The 21,225-nt window shown below is 31.8% G+C and overlaps 3 protein-coding genes across 5 annotated transcripts; 1 reads left to right on the top strand and 2 right to left on the bottom strand.

Annotated features, from left to right (window-relative positions):
* Nucleotides 1-5,716: 5,716 nt before the first annotated feature.
* LOC111909610 (protein YIP4b) lies at nt 5,717-7,102 on the bottom strand. Its single transcript, XM_023905399.3, has 3 exons — nt 6,444-7,102; nt 6,096-6,170; nt 5,717-6,010 (listed from the first exon to the last, which is right to left on the bottom strand). The coding sequence occupies exons 1-3, from the start codon at nt 6,957-6,959 to the stop codon at nt 5,750-5,752; spliced, it is 852 nt and encodes a 283-aa protein (XP_023761167.1). The 5' UTR covers nt 6,960-7,102; the 3' UTR covers nt 5,717-5,749.
* Nucleotides 7,103-13,796: 6,694 nt separating this feature from the next.
* Nucleotides 13,797-18,516, top strand: LOC111909611 (mitochondrial outer membrane protein porin 4). 3 transcript variants are annotated; one of them, XM_023905400.1, is made up of 7 exons: nt 13,797-14,059; nt 15,255-15,349; nt 16,906-16,973; nt 17,213-17,323; nt 17,399-17,485; nt 17,576-17,784; nt 17,941-18,516. In XM_023905400.1, exons 2-7 carry the CDS (start codon nt 15,301-15,303, stop codon nt 18,245-18,247), a joined length of 831 nt encoding a protein of 276 aa, XP_023761168.1. In that variant the 5' UTR covers nt 13,797-14,059; nt 15,255-15,300; the 3' UTR covers nt 18,248-18,516. The 3 variants fall into 3 exon arrangements, with proteins under 3 accessions (XP_023761168.1, XP_023761170.1, XP_023761169.1); XM_023905402.3 differs by having other exon boundaries at nt 13,807-14,029; XM_023905401.3 differs by having other exon boundaries at nt 13,807-14,055.
* A 165-nt stretch (nt 18,517-18,681) lies between these two features.
* On the bottom strand, nt 18,682-19,859 carry LOC111909612 (beta-1,3-galactosyltransferase pvg3). Its single transcript, XM_023905403.2, has one exon. It carries the CDS (start codon nt 19,685-19,687, stop codon nt 18,752-18,754), a length of 936 nt encoding a protein of 311 aa, XP_023761171.1. The 5' UTR covers nt 19,688-19,859; the 3' UTR covers nt 18,682-18,751.
* Between the last annotated feature and the right edge of the window lie 1,366 nt (nt 19,860-21,225).

The raw sequence follows: 21,225 nt of genomic DNA, 5'->3' as shown, positions 1-21,225 counted from the left end.
GAAAACAGTCTATCCACAGTCTTTAGATCTTCATAAACTATCGAAAAACATCAGAAACGTTGGAAAAGTCATCTAAAAAGGCTCTGGAACTCGTCTGATTAAAGTCTGCCTTGTTCAGGAAAAAAAAGAAGGGTATTTATAGATAAAAGCAACAATAGATAAGTACTTCGGAAATTTACACGATTGTGTAACTTTGTAAAGCACGTTCTGAATAAATGAAGTATGCTATTTTGAATCTGCGAAATACTTACAAGATTGTGTAAATCAAACATGTGGTAGTGTAAAATTTTTGTAGTGATAAATTGATTTTTTGGCATTTCGATGTTGCGGGAAAGTTACACGATCGTGTAAATCCTTTGAGAATATCAAATTGTATTTTAAGTGGTCCAAAAATATTGCAAAGTGAAACCACGATTGTGTAATGGAGTTAGGTGATCGTGTAACAATAAAAACGCGTGATTTGGACTCGAATTCTTTAGTTCCAGTAAATCTAATCCAACTTCCAGCTTGCTAAGGTATTTTTAGCTCCATTAAGCTCCAAAAATGCATCCAAGTTGCTTCTATAATACTGCTCCATTTGAAATACTTGAAAATGACATAAAAATATGAGCAATACGAGAATTCTGGTGAAAATCATGAACTGGAGATTATTTAAAATAATGCAGACATAAATACATAAAATATGATGCAAAACACTAGTTACAACTAATATAAATGATGCATAAAATTGTCACACCCCCGGCCGAGGCAGCGGAACATACCGGGTTGTGCGATTAAGTTCATGGATCACAGGTAAACTTAATATATATAACACAAATACAACAATAAACAAAATAGCATTTACATTCCATCTTGATGTTTGAATACAAGATTTTTACAAACAATAGTAGTACATGAATTGCCTTATCAGAAAGACAGATAATGCAACAACTAGTAACTATGTCACCTATAATTCAATATGTCTTGAATTTTTGTTTAGTAATTTCCTGTTACATGAAATTTTGAGGGTCAACACAAGGTTGGTAAGAGTTACAAGTTTTCTACCGACGGAAGTAAGCCAGTAATGATACTTCTAACAGCGTTCAAAAAGTATTTTCTTTATAAGTAAACCATATTTAGATACTTTGAAAAACTAAAAGGTGTCTTGGTATAAGTAAATCCATGCTGAAAATGATTTTGAAAAAGTCAAGTTTATGAGTTGTAGTAAGAGATGTTTTTTTGAGATTTTTTTTATGAATCATGTTATTTTTTTATTCATCTAATGATTCATTTTTTTTTATTCGCTAAAAAGATATGTAGAAAAAAAAACTTCTTACTTTCCTACCAAAAAATATTTCTTATCATATATGTATCGTGATTTCCGTGATTTCCTTTAGGTGAATGAGATGTGTACTTATTTTGCTTGTAGTTTCATCCATATTCAATAAGTGGATTTGTTGTAATTTTAAAAGGTAAATTCTATATGTGCCCCTAATTATTTGTTGTACCCTGAATGAGTGGATGAGTGTGTATACTCGACCCATTTTATATGAATGAGAGAGTATATATAATATCACACTTTTGAAAATATGAATAAAGACCGGTAAGATTGTAAGGAAATAATTCACTGAAAGTTAATAAAAATAATAATTTATAGAGTAAATTACACGAATGGTCCCTATAGTTTAAGGTAATTTGTGCGTTTGGTCTCTAACTTATTTTTTTAACTCGGAAAGTCCCTACTGTTTGTTTTTGTTACACGCTTGGTCCCTACTGTTTGTTTTTGTTACGCAATTGGTCTCTGTCTTACTTAAAAATACTATTATTTAAATAAGAAAAAATAGTGGGATAAGTAAGGTAAGGTGAGGGGGTTGGGGTTGGGGTGTGTTTATTTAAATATTTTAAAAAATCAAGGGAAAAATAGTTTTTTTAGGTAAGACAGGGACCAAGCGTGTAATAAAAACAAACAGTAGGGACCTTCCGAGTTAAAAAAATAAGTTAGGGACCAAACGCGCAAATTACCCTAAACCATAGGGACCATTCGTGTAATTTACTCTAATTTATAACATGTATGATTTACCAAATAAGTTTTTGGGCGTGTTTGGGACAGAGCTTTTGGAAGCGTTTGAGAGCTGCTAGCTTTTAGCTTTTCATAAAACGCTCTAGTTTAAACTAAAAGCTTCGTTTGGCAGTACGAGCGTTTAGCTTTTAGTTTTAACAAAACGCTCCGATTCTAAAAGCTACTTGATATAGCATTTAACAAAACGTTCCTGAACTTTTGAAATCAATTTCCATAATTACCTTTAAAAATATATTTATATATTTATTTATTTTTAATCAATTGTCATTTTATGTAATTTTATATATTTCAAAAGCTTCCAGCTACTTTTGCCAAATATTCATATAACAAATAAAAACTACAGCTTCCCGCTACCAGCTGCCTGCTACACGCTACCAGCTAACCACACTACCCGCTTCCAACTAACAGCTACTTTTGTCAAACACGCCTTTTGTTTGATTAACCAAGTTGCAACGTATTTAAAAACTACTCATTTTAAGTAATGATTATCCAAAATAGTTAAAATAAATCTAAAACATAATTTAAGCGTATCACATAAAAAAATAGATATGATATTAGTGGATCAAAAGGTATAAAATAGTTATATGATATATAGAAAGTTCTATGTGTATAAATATCGTATTAGATGAGTTAATTTAAAAAATAAATAAATATGTAGGTCTAAACATTTGAGAATTTTAGATTTATAAGAAAATAAGAAAAATAAAGTATTATTAAAATTTAAATATATTTTTTTATTTTTTAAATTAAAAAAAAATAATAAATAAACAAAAGAAACGAATGAACTTTAATTTGGAAATTTTAAAATTAAAAGATAAGTTTATTAGTAAAATTAGTATTCATTTATTATTATTACATTAAAAAATTATGTGAAATTTAATAAAATAGAAAAACTCATAAAATGACATATAAAAAAAATTAATTCAAAATAACCACAAAATGACATTTAATAAATTGAATAAGAGTGTGACAAATAAAAAAGAAAACCTTTATTTATTAAAAATAATTTTATTTTATGTCGAATATATCATAAAAACACAAAGGAAAAGGAATAATAGTAGTAGGAACTAGGAAGGGACCCATGTGTTTTAGGACTAGAGTTTAGTGATTTCCAGTGACATTCTTTCTGTATGTTTATTTTTGCATTTTAAAAAAAAACGATATAATGCTTTAATTTTGAGTTATTTATAAAAATATAATGTTTTAGTTGCTAAACTTGCTAATTTTTTTGGAAACAAAACAAAAACGAATTAATTTTGAATTAATTTATTGCTAATTGCCATAGATATTCTGATACTGATTTTGATCTATCCTCATATTAAATGACATTTTAAATATTTAGTTACTAGTTGTGAGACCCGTATATTATACGGATTGATTAAAATAAAATGTTAAATACAAAAGATTAAATGAAAAGTTTATTTGAATTTGAAATTTGAAATAAATAAAAATTATGAGAAAAAAAACATGCAAAGAATAAATAAATTAAAATTATTGTTTAGTTATCAGACTTGTATACTAAACAGGTTAATTATAACAAAATGTTAAACACAAAGGTTTAAACACAAAGGTTTAAACTGTAAATTTGTTTAAAATTGAAATTGATATTTAAAATTTAAAATTTGAAATTAATATCATTATGGTAGGTTTAATTTATGGAAACTAATTAATAATATATTAGAAATGGAAAATGAAATAAATGACAAGTGGAAAATAAATATATCTCTAAATTATGACAAAATGACATGTGGCAAATTGAATGAAAAGAGGACATGTGGCAAAATCATTCTTATTTATTAGGGTAGATTTGCAAAATATTTTTACTGACCTTTTATGACTTGATTCCTAAAAAAATATAAATAAATAAATATTGGTTACATCAGAAATTCTACGTTTCATTGTTGCAAGCTATCAGCCTTAATTTATTTTCGTGCTTATTGATCTTTATAATATATAATAAAATACATTTGTTTATTTGTTTTTAGAATCTTATTTTCATTTTATTCCTAATATAATATTACATTTTCCATCTTAATTGGCTAATTTTTTTTTGACGATATTATATTTATTAGAACAGTAAGTATTTAGTAATTATAAATGTTTTATCATATGTTATATTTTTATAAAGAAAGAGCACGAAGTGATTTCTAGAGACAATGTTTGGTTTGATTAGATTTTTGAAGCCAAATTTGCTGTCTCCATCGTTTCAATCGTGAAAACTAGTTGCCGGTTGGTACTCAAACTCCATGATTTTTTAATAATTTTATGTAGTCATATTGATTATTTTAATCCACGAGATTATGTAAATATTATATTTACACAATAAATATTCTATAAGTAAATTTACTGACATTAGTTACCATTTTGTTGATAATATTATAAATGGGAGATTTCATTTAAAAACAACTTATTAACTTATTGGTTTTTTGAAAAGTCAGCAAGTAAGAAATATATATATATATATATATATATATATATATATATATATATATATATATATATATTTGACATTATGAAAAATAATTTTTAAAATAATGTCTCATTAACCCTTCAAAATGAAACTTTCAGTAAGTTAAGATTTCTAACGTTTCAAAACTCCTTATAACTTTTTGAATTGTACAACACAAATACCTTTTAAAACATATATATAAGCTAAGACAAACATTTAAAAAAAAACTTATTGATTTATTGACTTTTCTAATTACAAAAGTTAATCCAAATACATTTTAAAAAACTCATTTTTTCATCACCAAAAGTCAATAAGTCATTTTGTCTAAAAGTTCTCGAAATAAAATCCCAAACACCCTCTAAATCATGTTGATTTGTTTGATATTAAATAAAAAAAATCTTTTTAAAAAAACTACTTATTGATTTATTGATTTTTCCTATTACAAAAGCTAATCCAAACATTTTTTAAACAACCTTGAATGAACCCTTTGAGTGGTTAGGTTCGTTCAAGGTTGTAGATACCGTTCTTTTTGTTTCTAGGGGGTGTTTCGCTTAGCTTTTGAATGACCAAAAGTCCTTTTAGAAAAAGATGATAGGCAAAAGATGTTTGGCAAAAGACTCCTAAAAGCTACTTTTGGATTTTGTAAAGAAGGAAAATCAATTTTTTTGAAAAGTCAGGAAAACCTGACTTTTTGTAACTTTTCCAAAAAGATCTTTTGGCTCTAAAAAACTAAACCAAACACTCCCCTAATCTTTGTACTTATATGGAATAGGAATTTCCCATTCTTTGATAACACTACATGATTTGATTGCAAACCAAAAAATTTGGTGAACACAGTCAAAACTACATATCCTAAACCAGCAGTAGGTAGTGTGTAATGTTGTTGATCAAGTCCATCAATCACCTTTTTTCTGTTATGTTTTGTTCTCGTTACTTGTTTCAACTGTGAATATATGAGAATACAATTGCTAAAAAAATGGTGTCGTTTTGAATTATTGAGGTAAACAACAATATAAAGTATTTGAATTGATTTTGGGAGTTGATTAATAGTGTATTTGTTAAACATGCCAGAGTTAAAACTGCCATAAAAGAAGCTAAAAAGTTGATACAAAACTTTCTTACACACATGTATATAGTACTACCAGTACTAGTATTATAAAATTAAAAAAAAAAAATGGGAATCTAGTCATCTACGAGGCGTATATTAATTCCAGATAAGAAATGATGTGAAATATTATAAATTAATTGATTGCAATGATAAGGAAACCAACAGATACATACATGAGAAGAACAGGGTAGAGTGCAAGGGCTTTTCTTCTTGGGTTGACAGCTGTACTCATGAATGGATACGCTGCCCATGAGCTCCACGCTAATGTCACACACACCACCACCAATTTCACAATCACATTGTCCTTCATCAAGCAGATCAGTGCTCCGATGTCCAGAGGGAATAAGCAGTAACCCAAAAGACTCAGACTTTGGAAGAATATTATATGCCCCCCCTGTTATTCATTCATCATCCAAATGGAGTTGTTATTGTGTGCAAGAAAAGCTTGTATCATGTGATGTAGTAAAAGAGAAAATTACCAGAAGTAAGACGTTGAGTGTTAGAATGATAGCACCTGTTGCCAGCAGTGCGAAAGCCACAGCAAATACTTCAGACTGTAACAAACGTCTGAGTGATAGGTAAGAAATTCTAGAATGAAAATGTCATGCCTTAGGTATAAACAGATTTTATAGGAATGATGCACTCTAAAAATGTCAGGTAATTATATAGAAACTGAAGCAAAACCAATATCAATCATCTGATTATGATCATGTTCAATATGATTGTAAAGTAAACAGTATGATCAGAGATGGAGGATCTAGAATGCAATGACTTACGACAGGGAAAAACATTCTACAGGATAACAGATTATGGATGAATGAAAATACCTTCTTTACGGAGGCAGACCAAGACAATGTGAGTCCTAGAAACACAATGAAGAAGAAGGGCCCCCACAGATCCCAATCTCTCAATGCCTTCCCAGGATCCTCGCGATATGGATTCGGAAACACGACTAATTTCAAATTACTAACGATCCTCGATAGATCTCTTTTCACCGTGTCCCAAACAGGTTCGGTTAATGTGTTGGGAAGCGGCCCGAAGCCGCTCATGCTCGACTGCGGCAAACCTGAATTGGCATGACGGATGGAGTTAGAAGGCGGTGGAGGTGCGGAAGGTGCGGAAGGTACGGAATTCTGTTTTTGAGGAGGCGGAGGAAGATTAGAGGGAATGAAAGGTGAAGTGGACACAGGGATGGATGGAGGCGTAGGGGACGGAGGACTGGCTGGGAGGACGGTGGAGGGGCCGAATTGGACACTGGCGGTGATTAAATTTTCGATCTCATCGATGTCGGATTGGGATGATTGGTTGAGAGGTACGTTGTCTCTCTCGTCGATGTGAGACATTTTTGGTGGAGATTCCGGTGGCGATTGGGTAGATCTGAGGTTCGATACGGTGGCGGTTTCAGATCATTTTGGGGGAGGAGGGGTGTCACTGTAATAATTAACAAACTTGTAAATGCAAAAGAAACACGACGACTTTGCTTTGTCCTTTTGCCGCAAATGGCCCTTCAACTTTTCGGGAAACATGAATCATTCTTTTTTATATAAAACTTCTACAATAAGGTGTTCCTCAAAGTGAATATTGTGCTATATTTGCTATTAACGTTGACTTATGTACATGTTTAATGTTTATAGAATAATGTTCACATCAATTTTTTGAAACATTAAAATAAAATTTCCTAATCTAATATTGTTTATATATGTCGAGTATATCATGCTTTTCTTCATTTGGATTAATTTATATGTGGGCCTAGATCTAGAATAAATTTTGATTAGTTTTAACTAATTTTGTGGAGTTACGAAACCACTTTCGCAAATAGATATGTTTTTCATTGGTAATTCATGACTCATTTAATATAAAAGTCATAAGCATTATTGAGTCTTAATCAAAATATCATAATCAAAATATTGTCATTGTACTTATAATCAAATATCATCATTAAATTCATAATAATTCGTATTGTTGTTAAAGTCTTACTCAAAATATCGGCATTAAGGTCATTCATAATATAATCATTGGAGTTAGGGATGAGCAAAAGTGGTACCCGTCCTAATTGAATGGAATAGTAACCGAAATCGGCGGTTCTTGAAATGCTGAAACCGGAATCGGAACCGGTTTCACCAGGTCTTTGAATTTTGGAACCGCTCTCGGAACCCCCGATATTGGATACCCAGTTTCAAAACTCTTTTAAGTAGTCCTACGTGGGGTACAATTCGCACAAACTCATACCGGTTCAAGCTAAAAACCATCAAATCATGGTAAAAATGTTTAGTAGGTCAATATTCAAATATCATGTTATAAAATAGCCTTTTTAACTCGAGCAACCCTTTTGAAAGGATCCCATCTAATAGTAAGTCAATTGTGAAACTTGTAAAAAACAATGGAGCTCCTCTTTTATACAATAAGGAAGACATCACTTTGCTTACCACCAAGCGATTTGGGACGCATATCTTCTTTATAGATGAGAGAAACATCAACTTATTGCATATCAAGTAATATGGGGCGAATATTACAAACAAATGATGTTTACAATTTACTAATCATTTATCTACAGGGCGGCACAATCAATTAGGAGGCTCTAAGCAAACAAAAAAATCAGGCCCTTCGGATAAGCAAATAGATTCGAACCTAAACCCTTGGTTTGCTAAACCAACGCTTTTACCACTAGGGCAACTATGAGTGTGTATGGAGCGATTTGGTTTGGTTATTGGTCAAAACCGAACCACAATCATTATGATTGGTTAATGCATTTTGGTAGCCATTGGGAATGGTTAATGGTTTTTGTTGGTTAACGGTTTTGGTTAATGGTTAATATTGGTTAACCATAATGTTCAAAATAATATAAATGACGAAAATATATTAACATAAAAAATGAAAACGGAATACAAAAAAGTCATCGACGTCAATGTTTGTAATCTAGCTTATAGTAATAAAAAAAAAAATGTGTACCTTTGATACTCACAGTGAGATAACACATAGTCACATTAAAAATAAAAAACTTTTAAAAAAAATAACATTAATAATTTCAAATATTTATAATTAATATTAACATTAAAATAAAGTCAAACATTCATACACGTTCAATGCGATTAAATAAAAAACTATAAAATAAAATAGCCAAACATTTATATTATATGTTATCCGGATAAAAAAAAGTTCTCAATCACTCATATGCATTCAATGTCATTAAGTCAAAAAATCCTTTGAATAGGTCTATAAAGTCAAAACGATATTTGATTAGGATTAACGGTGTGAGAAACATTCATTTAGGATTATGAGTGTGAAGATTAAACTAACTGTGAATAATGTTTGCAAAGTGTAGAATTAGCCGATTAGGAATTACAACATTAATGAATAATCTAACTATTGACATGATTGGAAGATTGTGTGCGTCTGCGTGATCAACCTTTGATGGTTTGATTGTTCGTTCGTCTCCTTATAAGTGAGGATTAATGAATTATATTTTGGAATTTTAATGGGTCTTAAATAAGTTTTACTATATGATTATATATATATATATATATATATATATATATATATATATATATATATATATATATATATATATATATATATATATATATATAATCTATAATTTTTTTATAGAAAAAACATCATAAATGGTCCATGTGGTTTTCCAAAATCTAAAATTTAGTCCCCGTGGTTTAAAAACCTCATAGATGGTCTCTGTGCTTTCAAAACTTTTGACAGTTGGTCCTTATTGCTAACTCCGTTAGTTTTGTCCGTTAACTGAATGACATTTTCGTCTTTTCACTACCACCTCTTTCTCTCTCTCTCTCTCTCTCTCTCTCTCTCTCTCTCTCTCTCGCTCGTGTCAGGAAAATAAAACTCCATTTTAATTCAATCTACATCTTCTTCTTTCTTACTACACCTTACAACTCAAAAATAAAGAAAAAACCCACATATATTTCCTTATAAACCTGCAACTCAAAAATAAAGAAAAAACTCATATATGTTATCCATCTATCTTTCTCTCTTGCAAGCGTGCATCACCCCGTCTAATTCATCAAACCTTCAATAACCCGTTGCCAACAAAAGCTTAACAAATAGTGTCAAGAAGGGAAGAGCCAGTGACGAGTAAAAAAAAGAAGCAGGGAAGAGTTCATCGATTGATGTTGGGTTGTTTCCAAACAAATTTGGTTTTGATAGTAGAAGCACCAAATCGTCATCGTTGCAATGCTCATTTTTCAAGGTGCTCAACAACAATATTAAGTGGATATAAACTGAAACGTATGTACTTCCCTAATTTTCTTTGTCATTTGATTTCAAACACTATCTAACACCATTTGCACAAGCTTGATTTTCTGGCACTAAACTCTAACTTTACATGCACAAGAAGTGTTCGATGAAATGATTGAATCAAATATTTTCTTCAACAAGTTTGTATTCATTATAACTTCATGTATGGAATGAGTGGGTTGATTTATGTTACAAGTAAACTTGGTTTTGTATGAGTATACTAAGAGGAAAATTACATTTTGGAATAAGGCATTTGCTTTAGTCACGTTTAACCCATCTCCAAACAATATCGATTATTATGCATTTGATAATGGTGGTTTGATCATGTTGCAGGTGATAGAGGCGTGAAGATTATTTTTTTGTGATGATCCAGAAGGTGGAGACAAAAACGAGAGAGAGGGAGAGAGAGAGAGGTGGGACCTTTTACATATTAAATAATTATTTTTAATATAAAAAATAAAATAAGAGAAAACATCATAAATGGTCCTTGTGGTAGTGAAAAGATGAAAATGTCATTCAGTTAACAGACAAAACTAACGGAGTTAGCAATAAGGACCAACTGTCAAAAGTTTTGAAAGCATAGGGACCATCTATGAGGATTTTAAACCACGGGGACTAAACTTCAGATTTTGGAAAACCACAAGGACCATTATGATGTTTTTGTCTTTTTTATATTAAAATATAAAGTTAGCGGTTCGGTTAACCTATAAAACCATAACCGAACCGTTAGTTATCGGTTAATAGAAATTAGAAAACGAATCAATGGTTTTTAAAATGGTTCGGTTATATCGGTTAATTTGGTTCTGGTTCTGTTTTCCGGTTATTATGCTCACCCCTAAGGGCAAGCTCCAACTTGTTTTTGTAACCCAAGAAATTCGTGTATATAAATATATAATCAACATAATAAGTTTTAAAAATGGGGGCCCTTTAGAATTAGGGCCCTAAGCTTTGCTTAGTTTTGCAAAAGGTAGAGTCGGCCCTATATATATATATATATATATATATATATATATATATATATATATATATATATATATATATATATATATAACTGGTTCCGACAGGTACCAACGGGTAGCGGTTCTGAAAAAATGAAAACCAGAATCGGAACCGCCTAAGCCAGTTCCGGTTCAAGGCAGTTGCGAGGTAGTTTCGGTTCTGAAAGCGGGTACCGGTTCCGCTGCTCACCCTTAATTGGAGTCATAATAAGAATATCGTCATTATAATCATAAAAATAATAGATGCAATGCAATATGTTTCTAACCCTTTCCTAAGTCATTCTCATATGTCCAACCTCACACGTCATATAGTCATAAAGTGAGAAGTGTCTTACATCAACATCACGAGAGAGTAGCAAAGCAAATAACCCCTAACTGCTAACTATTACAGGGAACTCCTAAGTCATAGTTAGGATAATTTGTCCACTCACAAAAATCCACATATAATGTAGTTACCCTTACATGCAAGTGATGTAGTGTTTATAATATTGCCACTATGTCATTAACACTTATGGTCACATCATCAATGTAGTCATTTGCCATGACTTTTTATGTTGGACAAGCTCAAGTCATTCCCATCCTAACATGAATGCACATATTCATAAGGAAAAGTCATTTGAAATCATCGTAGTCATTTTATGTTTAAAGCATAGTCTTCAAAAAAATATAATTTTATGAATACACAAATAGATACAAATTATATTTCACACATAAAGAAAGTTGGCGAACATTTAGTCACACCTTATTTCCTAAAATCATCATCATACTTCATTTCATAAATTCACGTAATCATACTTCAGTTCATAAAATCATAATTTTTTTACCATAAGGACATGTATTAGGTAGTTACTCACTTTGGTCAAAGGAGCTATACTTCTTAACCTACAAATGAATGCAAAAGGTGCTAATACCTTCCTTCTCTTAAAAAATATTTTGGGAACTCAAGTGTCAACTATGTGTAGCATTAGGTATTAATATCCTATTAAGTTCCCCATCAAGTCATTTGTTTATCTCATAATTCCAAATATGAAATTTTTATGGTTTAAAAATTCCCTAAGTTAAAACATAAATATAGACGAAAATCATGCGCAATTTCGAGTCATATGAAAAAGTCATGAGTGAAACAAGTTTTTAGATGACATGTAGCATAAAAAAAACACAAGCCATGCTTGGATATCACACGACCTATGTGCCTCCTACACACAACTCAAATGCTAAAATATGTTATTCCCCCCCCTAACTATTATACTTTGCTTATATAATCTCCAAACTCTCCCAAAACTTACCAATAGCCAAGCATGATATAAATAACTCATAATATCATTATTACATCCTAATTAAAGTCTTATCTCATTTATTACTTAATGGTTAAGACATTTAGACACTACACGAGTTAGATGGAAGCTCATGTAGGCATCCACCATCAACAAAAGGTCAATAAGCTCTTGATGGAACCCAAACCCATCAATGGATGATCAAACATAACTTGAGTTCCAAAATACTCTAAATAACATCTACGAAGTTCTTATTCCTTTTCAACTAATCCAACTTTTGTTAAAAATTATAATACCTAATTATGATTCCAACCACAACTAAGGTGATATGTTATGTCCAATCTTCCAATGAAGTTGTGACATCAATTATACCATGAAATTTAATTTCTTACATAAAAAATACTTTAGTTTATCATGATTTATTACATTTATAAAAATCATTTCCACATTTTGAAGTTTAGCATTGTTTCCAAATCGCTCATTCCATTATAGACCTAAATGGCTCGAAAGGGATGATTGAATTCGAAAGAGAACCTAAGAAAAAATTTCACACTGAAAAAAAGGAGGGTATGTTGTGATTTTGTAAAAGATAGAAAGAAAAACAAACAAGTGTTTCTTCCCTTTCTTGGTGCTCAAATTGTTGGACTTGGTGCTCAAATTGTTGGACATCAACACACCAAACGTACACATAAATATAAACAAGAGTGGGGCTCTCAAGCAAGTTTTTGGAGAAGACACTCTGAATCAAACATGATTTTTTTTTTTTACTTTTTGACAACAACTTCGGTTTACTGAAATGCATTTGACTAAAAGTGATAATTATCCTTCGTTCTTTTGTGACTTGGTGTTCGATTAAAAAACAAATGGAATGGTTCTTCTACCTCGCTATAATTTTTATCGACTGTCAACAAACACATACCTAGAAAAGAAGAAATTGATGATGTGAGTTTGAGTCTATAGTAACATTAAAAGCTTTATAATGAATTAAATGTCCTTAGTAACAGATAAAAAATAAACTTTAAGTCCCATGACTACAAAAAAATTATAAACATTTTTAAAACAAAATGCCAAAGTTGGTAGCGCCTTAATGACCTTATCCATAACCTTATTTAATATTTTCTTTTGTCTTTCCTAAGAGATCGTTTTTATGCGCATTAAGTATTCAACTCTTTTATGAGTCCCCAAAGTTATATTTTTTAATGCCAGACATGACTTCAAAAATATAATCGAACATTTTAGTTAGATACACTCCACCACAATAGAAATCCAAATGATCTGAAAGAAGTAATTTTTGTAGAATAGTGAATGAATTACTTTAACTATGGCTATGGTATGAATAAAAGATTGTTAGGTGAACATATACTTGTAGGTGGGAAATAATAAATTTGTTACATGAATTCATAACTGAGTTTGTGACGTTTCAGAATGTATATTTGTTCCAAATGTTGTGTTTATAAGATGCTCCGACGAAAACGATATCTTTACAAAAATAAATACAAAAATAGTTATTCAGCTTTGATACTTCATTCACAACGATCAATTTTCGTCGATATCCTATTTTAAAATCATCCACCAAATTTTTTAACATTAATTGTTTAATGCTCTTTAAAGTAGAGCAAAAGGCCATGTAAAATTTGATAAGAACGATTCTGTTTTGGACTTGAATAGCCGATCGATCTGGACGGCTGATCGCATCTGCGGTGCACGATAGCAAGGCACACTTTGCCAAGACCATCAAAGAATCTCGAGAGTCGACTCTGACGCGAGATAAATATAAAAATCGACAGAAAATAAAAACCCTAATTTGCAGAGAGTCCGCGCTTCTCTCTCAACAAAATCTGACCAAAGTGCGTCGTTCATTGCTCCAGCTCGATTGGCGTTGTACGTCTCCTATCTATACAATCTGTGTATGTAAGTACATTCCGTTATATAAATCCTACAATTTATCCAAGTTGAAATTTTCCTGATTGGATGTTCTTGTAAATTTACTAGTAATTCGGTCTAATTAATTGACGTCTGATGATATTGATATGATACCTGTGCCGTTGAAAACTGCTGATTGTTTTGAAGTATTCTAAAATCTGTAATAATATTGTAGACTTGTTTGTAAATTCTGTTGGTTTCCTAATTACTGTGGAGGATTATGATGCTAATTCTTGCATAGTGTTTAAGTATTTTTATCGCCTTGCGGACTATTGATCTTCAAATCAAACGAGTGATGAACTTAGGGGGATAGAGAAATCAGAGTTACAGACAGTTAGAGGCAGGAGATAATTGAGAAAGGAAGGATGAGATTGAAAGTGACCATTGATATCTGTTCGATTTTCTCTTACGTTGTTGGTTCTGAATTTGGTTTTCTACTCCAAATCCAAGATCGAGATAAAATGTACCAAATTATTCGACATCTTCTGTAGTTTAAGAACTTAACATTGACATTCAGACTCTCTAAATAGCACTTTCTTCATTATGACGCCTTCATCTATTGTGTCATGGTTACAATAGAGGTTCATGGATTATCTTGATATCAGTCTACAATGTACAAACTTGATTGTGTTGTATTTCTCAGTTATTTTAACAGCAACACAAACATGTACATGCATCCATGCGTTGCATCATATTTTGGTTCTTTAACCTGTTGAACCTATGCACCTGATACAACTTACAAGCATCTGTACCCATGCATTCAAGGTGGTTGACGATATGCCTTATGAATGGCAGGAGCCCTGGACTGGCATTTTGTTATGTAAGATCCTTAGATGCTTTGTTGCCTTGAGAACTTTGGAGGGTTTTTTTTTTTGCTTAATTGAAATATTTTCCTATGTAGACACTTTTTCTTTTTTGGTGATGGGGACAAGCAAGTCATGGGAATCTTGAAGGGGTTGTTAGCTTGAATAATTGGATGATTGCAGTTATTGTTGTATGTTTGAATAAGGAAGATGCAATTGTTCATTTTACTTGAAAACATGCGTTTTTCATTGCCATTTCTTACCATTATTCTTGCATTTTAGGCTTAATGACCTTTTGATTTGACATTTCATTTATGCTTGTTTATTTGTGTTTCTGTCATATGATTGTGTTGCTCTATTAACATTTGACATGGTCTCAGGCTGTGATTGAAAGCTTTGAGTAGCAACCTCAATTCTAATTTCACAATGGGCAATGGGCCAGCACCCTTCTCAGATATTGGCAAACGGGCAAAAGGTAAGCCTTCATTTTATAGTTTTTATACACAAGGCTATGTATGATGACTTAATTTGCAAATGTTATCTCACACATGAGATGTACTTTCTTAAATGTCAATTGTCTTTGACTTCAATAAAACTTACGTTCTTACACCAACCAACACTTAACTAGTCCTTCCCTTTTTGCACAACATATAATTCCATTCGTTTGTTATTTACTTTTTGTATATTTTTACCTTATGTAATATAATGCTGTTCAAGATTGCTTAAGAGCTCTTATGTACTTTGATGTTGATGGATTCTGGGGACATGAAAACATACACTTAATTTTGATGGGTTTAGTCTATTTTGATGTCTTATATTGTAAACCCAATGCTTGGTTTAGAAAAGGCACCACATTGACATTGTTTGCATCCTCATTCTTAACCATGGTTTTGTGCTCTCATTAGTCTCATATGAGTTACAAATTTGCAAGTTTAACCTAGGGAGATGTGATTAGGCTGATTTCCCAGCTCAATAATAAAAAACATACAATAAAGTTATTTCTGGCTTAGATTCCTTGTCCTACGTTTGTGTCTAAAGAACTCAAGATTTGTTGTATTCAGTAGAACACTCTTTTAGTTGAAGTATAAACCAATACAAACGTGAGTGCAATCACTTGAGGTGTTCTGATCAATGTACAAACAGATAAAGGACAAAGTTCATCTTGCAAGTTTGTAAACTGAAAGTTGTAGGCACACATGATTGCTAATGGGAAAAATCAAAAGAATTTAGTATACCATAACATTTAATAAATCTAGAGTTGTAAATGTTTTTAAAGTCATAAATGAGTTGGGTATTTATACTCTCAAAGAGTTGTTGAAGTTATAAACGTGTCTGGTATTTTGGTAATTAATTTTCTTAACCTTGTTAGAACTGGTAGGGGATTGTTAATCAATTTTCTAAACCTGATTGGCGAAAGTGTAAATTTGGACTTGTTTAAAAACTTTACTTTTGTGCTAGCAATCTTCTTTTTAAATGGAAAAAATATGGCTTTAAAGAATATCTAAAAATGTCAATTTTCACTTTTGCTAGAAATAGTAAAAAACATTATGAAATACTGCCATTCTACTAGATTCTTTTCTTTTTTGTCAACTAAAAAGTTCATGGGATTGGAGACCTGCAATCATAAATTGATCAAAACTACTCCAAAACTTTCAACCTTTTACACTACTTTTCATGTCATATTACATCAATTTTCTTTAAAGGAAAAAGTCAAACACTATATATTTTTCCCTGCATTGTTAAATTATTTTGTAAAAACAATAACAGGTTTATATTAGTTTTGAACATAAATTATAAAGTTATAAGAAAATAGTAAGAAGTCTATGCTTAAAATCTTTAAAATATTTATTGGATTTTAGTGGATAAATTTTCACAGAAGAGGTGGTTTAGGATGATAAGGTTATATATATATATATATATATATATATATATATATATATATATATATATATATATATATATGAGTTTGTTTTTGTCATCCAATGAATTCAACAAAGAATTTAGCTGAATAAGTTGTCTTGCTTCATGCAGATCTGTTGACCAAAGATTACAACTATGACCACAAGTTTGTATTATCAGTTCCTGGATCTACCCCCATGGTATGAGTTTCATCATCATATATGTGTAGCATCCACTCCTTTCTATTACAACATTGTTCTACTTTGAAAGAGCTACCAAGTTATAGCATTGTACTTATTTTTTTTTCTTATCATTGTATTATTACATTTTGCTTTTAAAAAGAAGGAAAGAAAGTAGCATGTTATAATAAACAAATCAATTAATGACTTAAAGTAAGTTGCTATGTTGTACATTTAAGCAAACTCTTACGTTCTCACAGGGATTGACTGCTACTGGTTTGAAAAAAGGTCAAATATTTCTTGGAGATATAAGTGCTCAATACAAGAGTGGCAGGACTATCGTAGATGTAAAAGTTGATACATATTCAAATGTAAGAACTTACAATTTTACCCTTGGTTTCTAAAAAAATTTGCAACAATATAATAATTATTTTTGCATTTTACAGGTCTCAACAAAAGTAACTGTTCATGAAGTAATGCCAAGTACAAAAGCAATATTAAGCTTTGATGTCCCTGATCATAAATCCGGGAAGGTTAATATTATTTTTTTTTTTCTTTAAAAATATATAATCTTTTAGTTCTATGATTAAACTAACATAACTTGTTTCTACTTGTACTCTCAGCTTGATTTGCAGTACCTTCATCCTAGAGTCGCCATTGATTCCAGTATCGGCCTGAACCCTTCTCCGGTTCTAAATCTGGCAGCGGCAGTTGGCGGCAGTGACATACTTCTCGGAGGTGAAGTCGGATTCGACACCGCCTCTGCTTCTTTCACCAAGTACACCGCCGGAATCAGCTTCAACAAACCCGATCTTTCTGCCGCCCTTATGCTGTATGTATAACACACCTGTTCTTTTTAAGCTGAAATTCATAGCACTCTTTAATAACATAATTTTGAAGATATAGAAGTTATTCTTGCACTATGGCAAAAACATTGTATTCATGTTAAAGATATTAAAACTTAAAACTGTGTATACAACAACTGCAGGACAGATAAAGGGCAAACATTGAAGGCATCTTATGTACACTCAGTGAACACCTCAAACACTAGTCAAGTTGTTGCTGAAATGACACACAGATTAAACACATTGGAAAATAGCTTCACAATTGGAAGCTCACATGTTCTTGACCGCTACAACACGGTTAAAACCCGGTTCTCAGATAACGGAAAACTTGCCATGGTGTGCCAACGGGAATGGCGGCCCAAATCATTGATTACTTTCTCTGCAGAGTATGATGCCAAGAGAAGTGAAGTGGGCCCCAAGTGGGGTCTTGCTTTGGCTTTGAAGCCTTGAATATGGTTTGGTTTGGTTTTTTTTTTTGGGTAAGATTTTATGAAATTGTTTTGGAGATTATGAAATGATGAGATTTCATCAAAAGGGTATTATATTGATTGATGTCGAATTTTATTTGGGAAAAATTGACCCGATTTTGATTTTGGTGTAACGGGTATACATGCAAATTGTTTGTATGTTAGATTTTGATAGAAGCATGGGGCTTTAATTGTAGTCCTGTGAATGATACTTCTCTCAGCTTAATAATCCATGATCACATTTTTAGGTTATTTTCTTGTTCCTTGCATTTGTTTGTTGTTGCTCAATTTATACTTATCGTTTTTTTTCCCCAATAAGTACTCTTTTAACAAATTGATGCTGAAACCATTTTTCTTTACATCATCTTAGTATATGAAACATCAAAAAGATATATAGTGGTTATAAGAACTACAAACTATCAAAAAATGAAATTTTTATTGCTTACAATGAAAAAATGGTTAGAATATAACATACCACCATCGTAAACTAGGGTATATGGTACATTTTTGAAGGTTTTAAATTTTGTGTAACATTAAAATACGACAAAGTCCGAATCCACTTTTCTTGTGTCTTCAAAAGATGTACAGCCACCGTATCTGGCCAAAGTTCATGTGTACACCTTGTTGGTGGCTCTGGATAGTTATACATATGCCACTTGGCATTAAACCGATTTTTCCCACGTCGACCCTCTCTCATCCACTCCCCAAAAATTTTATCTTCCGGCCCCACTAAATGACTCTTAGGAATCTCCGATTCCTTTATCCACTCAACTATATCCCATGACACTAAATACCCCATTCCAGACATGTAATGCACAAATGGATCCATACTAGGACACGGAATCACATACCCGTAGTATAAATCCTCTCTCGGTAACGGAATAAGCGTGTCCACCAATTTTTGCAACCGGAAATACGTATCGTCATCGCCCTTTATCACATAATGGTATGGCGGGTAAGGATCGGAATCAGAATTGGAATCGGGATCGGGTTTTAGCATATCTGGCAAGCTTGAGAAGTAAGTGTAGGTCTTACCTTTATCCATATTCTCTTTGCAATTCAAGATTATGATATCGTTGTGTTGTATTATCTCAAGTGCTACTAGGACTTTTTGGTCTTCTTTTGTTAGGTTGCAGAAGACAAATTTGACATCGATTTTTGCTCCCACCACCGATTGGGTCCCGTAAATGAGGCGGAGGAAGTGGCGGCGATCGTGGTGGTCTGCCATGGTTGGGATTCCGAGGAGGATTCTGATGTCGTTTTCCGGTGACTTCATGGGAAGAACAGAGTTGTTTGAAGAAGATGATGTCGAGGTGGCACATTTTTTGATGCTTGATAGATGATCGAATTGGATTTCATTGATGGATGCTAAAGTGAACAAGAACGCAATGAACATGAAAGATAAAACGATTACATTCTTCATATTGAGATATGGAATTTGTTAAATGTTTGTTAGATATAAAGCCTATTGGATGTGTATATCTTGCACTTTTGGACCTTTTCCATTCTTGAAGAGAAGTGCGAAAAGACAAATCTGTCCCCTTGGGACCTGTCAAGATGCAGCCATGTTACCACCTTCTGGGGTGTTTTTGGTAATTTGCTAAGAGAAAGAAGAAAAAGAATGGTGATTTTGAGCCTAACTTGAATCATACATTAGGTGGTATGATGATAGACAGTTTTGCTTGAATAGTGCCTAAAGTATGCTTACTGTGGATCTTACACCAGGAGTGTGAATGGACGATTGTGCCCTTTTGCAGGCTGGGTCGACAAGGATATGATAAGTTTTGTTGAAGGTGTTTTTGGTAAATGACTAAATGCAAGGAGAAAGAAAAGGGTGCGTTCATGTTGACTATAAGTTGGTGATTGTGAGCCTAACTTGAATTCTACATTGGGTGTATGAATAGACGATTATGCCCTTGAATTTTAAAGAGAGAAAGTCTGACTTGACCAGCTTCTGCTAACTTGGTTGAGGGTGTTTTTGGTAAACTGCTTAATCTTGCTTGAACGTGGGCTAAAGTAAACTAAAAAATGGTCAAACACTTGAGTGATTATTAGGCATAACTGCATGAACATGCGTGGAAGCTGAATTTACGTTAGATATGCTTCGGTATTGTAAACTTAGTTGATTTAACTATATATATATATATATATATATATATATATATATATATATATATATATATATATATATATATATATACCTTCCAATTGTTGGTGTGTGTTTGATTTTTAATGACACCTTAATGAAATTAATTTTGCAGGGTACCTTGTTCAATGTTTAGGTTAAAAAACAATGTTTCACATTTCTTATTTTATTTATTAGTTAGTATTATTTTTCTTTTCTTTTTCCGATTGATTGCCCTAATCTTGAACGAGACTTCACCTTTTCTTTTCAGTACTATCGACATATGCATTATGCAACACACTTCATCTTCATACTTCATCGGCTGTGGCATGAATGTTTTTAACCTTTTAACTTTTTATTTGTGTGTTTATTTTGTTATGTGTATACATGAATATGGTCATTAGACCTGTTTATATGTATAATATGTGTTATAAATTGATAGTCTATAATTATTGTACTCTTATTTTTATAAAATGATATTAAAAAAATATAAAAGGGTTAAAAGGAACCGGTTTCTAATCTAGAAACCAAGTTCTAAACCTATTACGGAAAAAGGGTAAAAGTCTATTACAACCCGGTTTTTTGTATGAACCGATATATATTTTGTTTTCATATGCCTCGGTTATGTTGAAGGGAACCGGTTTTAATATCTATAGGCAGTTGGGACGGAAAGTGTTATATGATGATGAAAATTACACAAAGCTTGTAGAACTTACAGGTTAAATTAACGGTTGTTTTTCATTCTTTTGTTGAATGGTTGATGTTTATCTTCATTATTTTTTCAGGTTTGAGAACGTAAGAAATGTGCAACGGAAATCAAGGTATGAAAACATAAG

The sequence above is a fragment of the Lactuca sativa genome, chromosome 8 (assembly GCF_002870075.4).
Source record: "Lactuca sativa cultivar Salinas chromosome 8, Lsat_Salinas_v11, whole genome shotgun sequence".
Lineage (NCBI taxonomy): Eukaryota > Viridiplantae > Streptophyta > Magnoliopsida > Asterales > Asteraceae > Lactuca > Lactuca sativa.
This window is presented reverse-complemented; position numbering and strand designations above follow the sequence as displayed.

What these genes read in the sequence shown, in the direction of transcription:
- LOC111909610 (XM_023905399.3), bottom strand. Translation starts at nt 6,959, where the DNA reads ATGTCTCACATCGACGAGAGAGACAACGTACCTCTCAACCAATCATCC. An exon ending in GGTCTGCCTCCGTAAAGAAG is followed by an intron (nt 6,171 to 6,443) that starts GTATTTTCATTC and finishes CGTTTGTTACAG; the next exon opens with TCTGAAGTATTTGCTGTGGC. An exon ending in CACTCAACGTCTTACTTCTG is followed by an intron (nt 6,011 to 6,095) that starts GTAATTTTCTCT and finishes AATGAATAACAG; the next exon opens with GGGGGGCATATAATATTCTT.
- LOC111909611 (XM_023905400.1), top strand. Translation starts at nt 15,301, where the DNA reads ATGGGCAATGGGCCAGCACCCTTCTCAGATATTGGCAAACGGGCAAAA. An exon ending in AAGTTGATACATATTCAAAT is followed by an intron (nt 17,324 to 17,398) that starts GTAAGAACTTAC and finishes TGCATTTTACAG; the next exon opens with GTCTCAACAAAAGTAACTGT. An exon ending in CTTTCTGCCGCCCTTATGCT is followed by an intron (nt 17,785 to 17,940) that starts GTATGTATAACA and finishes CAACAACTGCAG; the next exon opens with GACAGATAAAGGGCAAACAT.
- LOC111909612 (XM_023905403.2), bottom strand. Translation starts at nt 19,687, where the DNA reads ATGAAGAATGTAATCGTTTTATCTTTCATGTTCATTGCGTTCTTGTTC.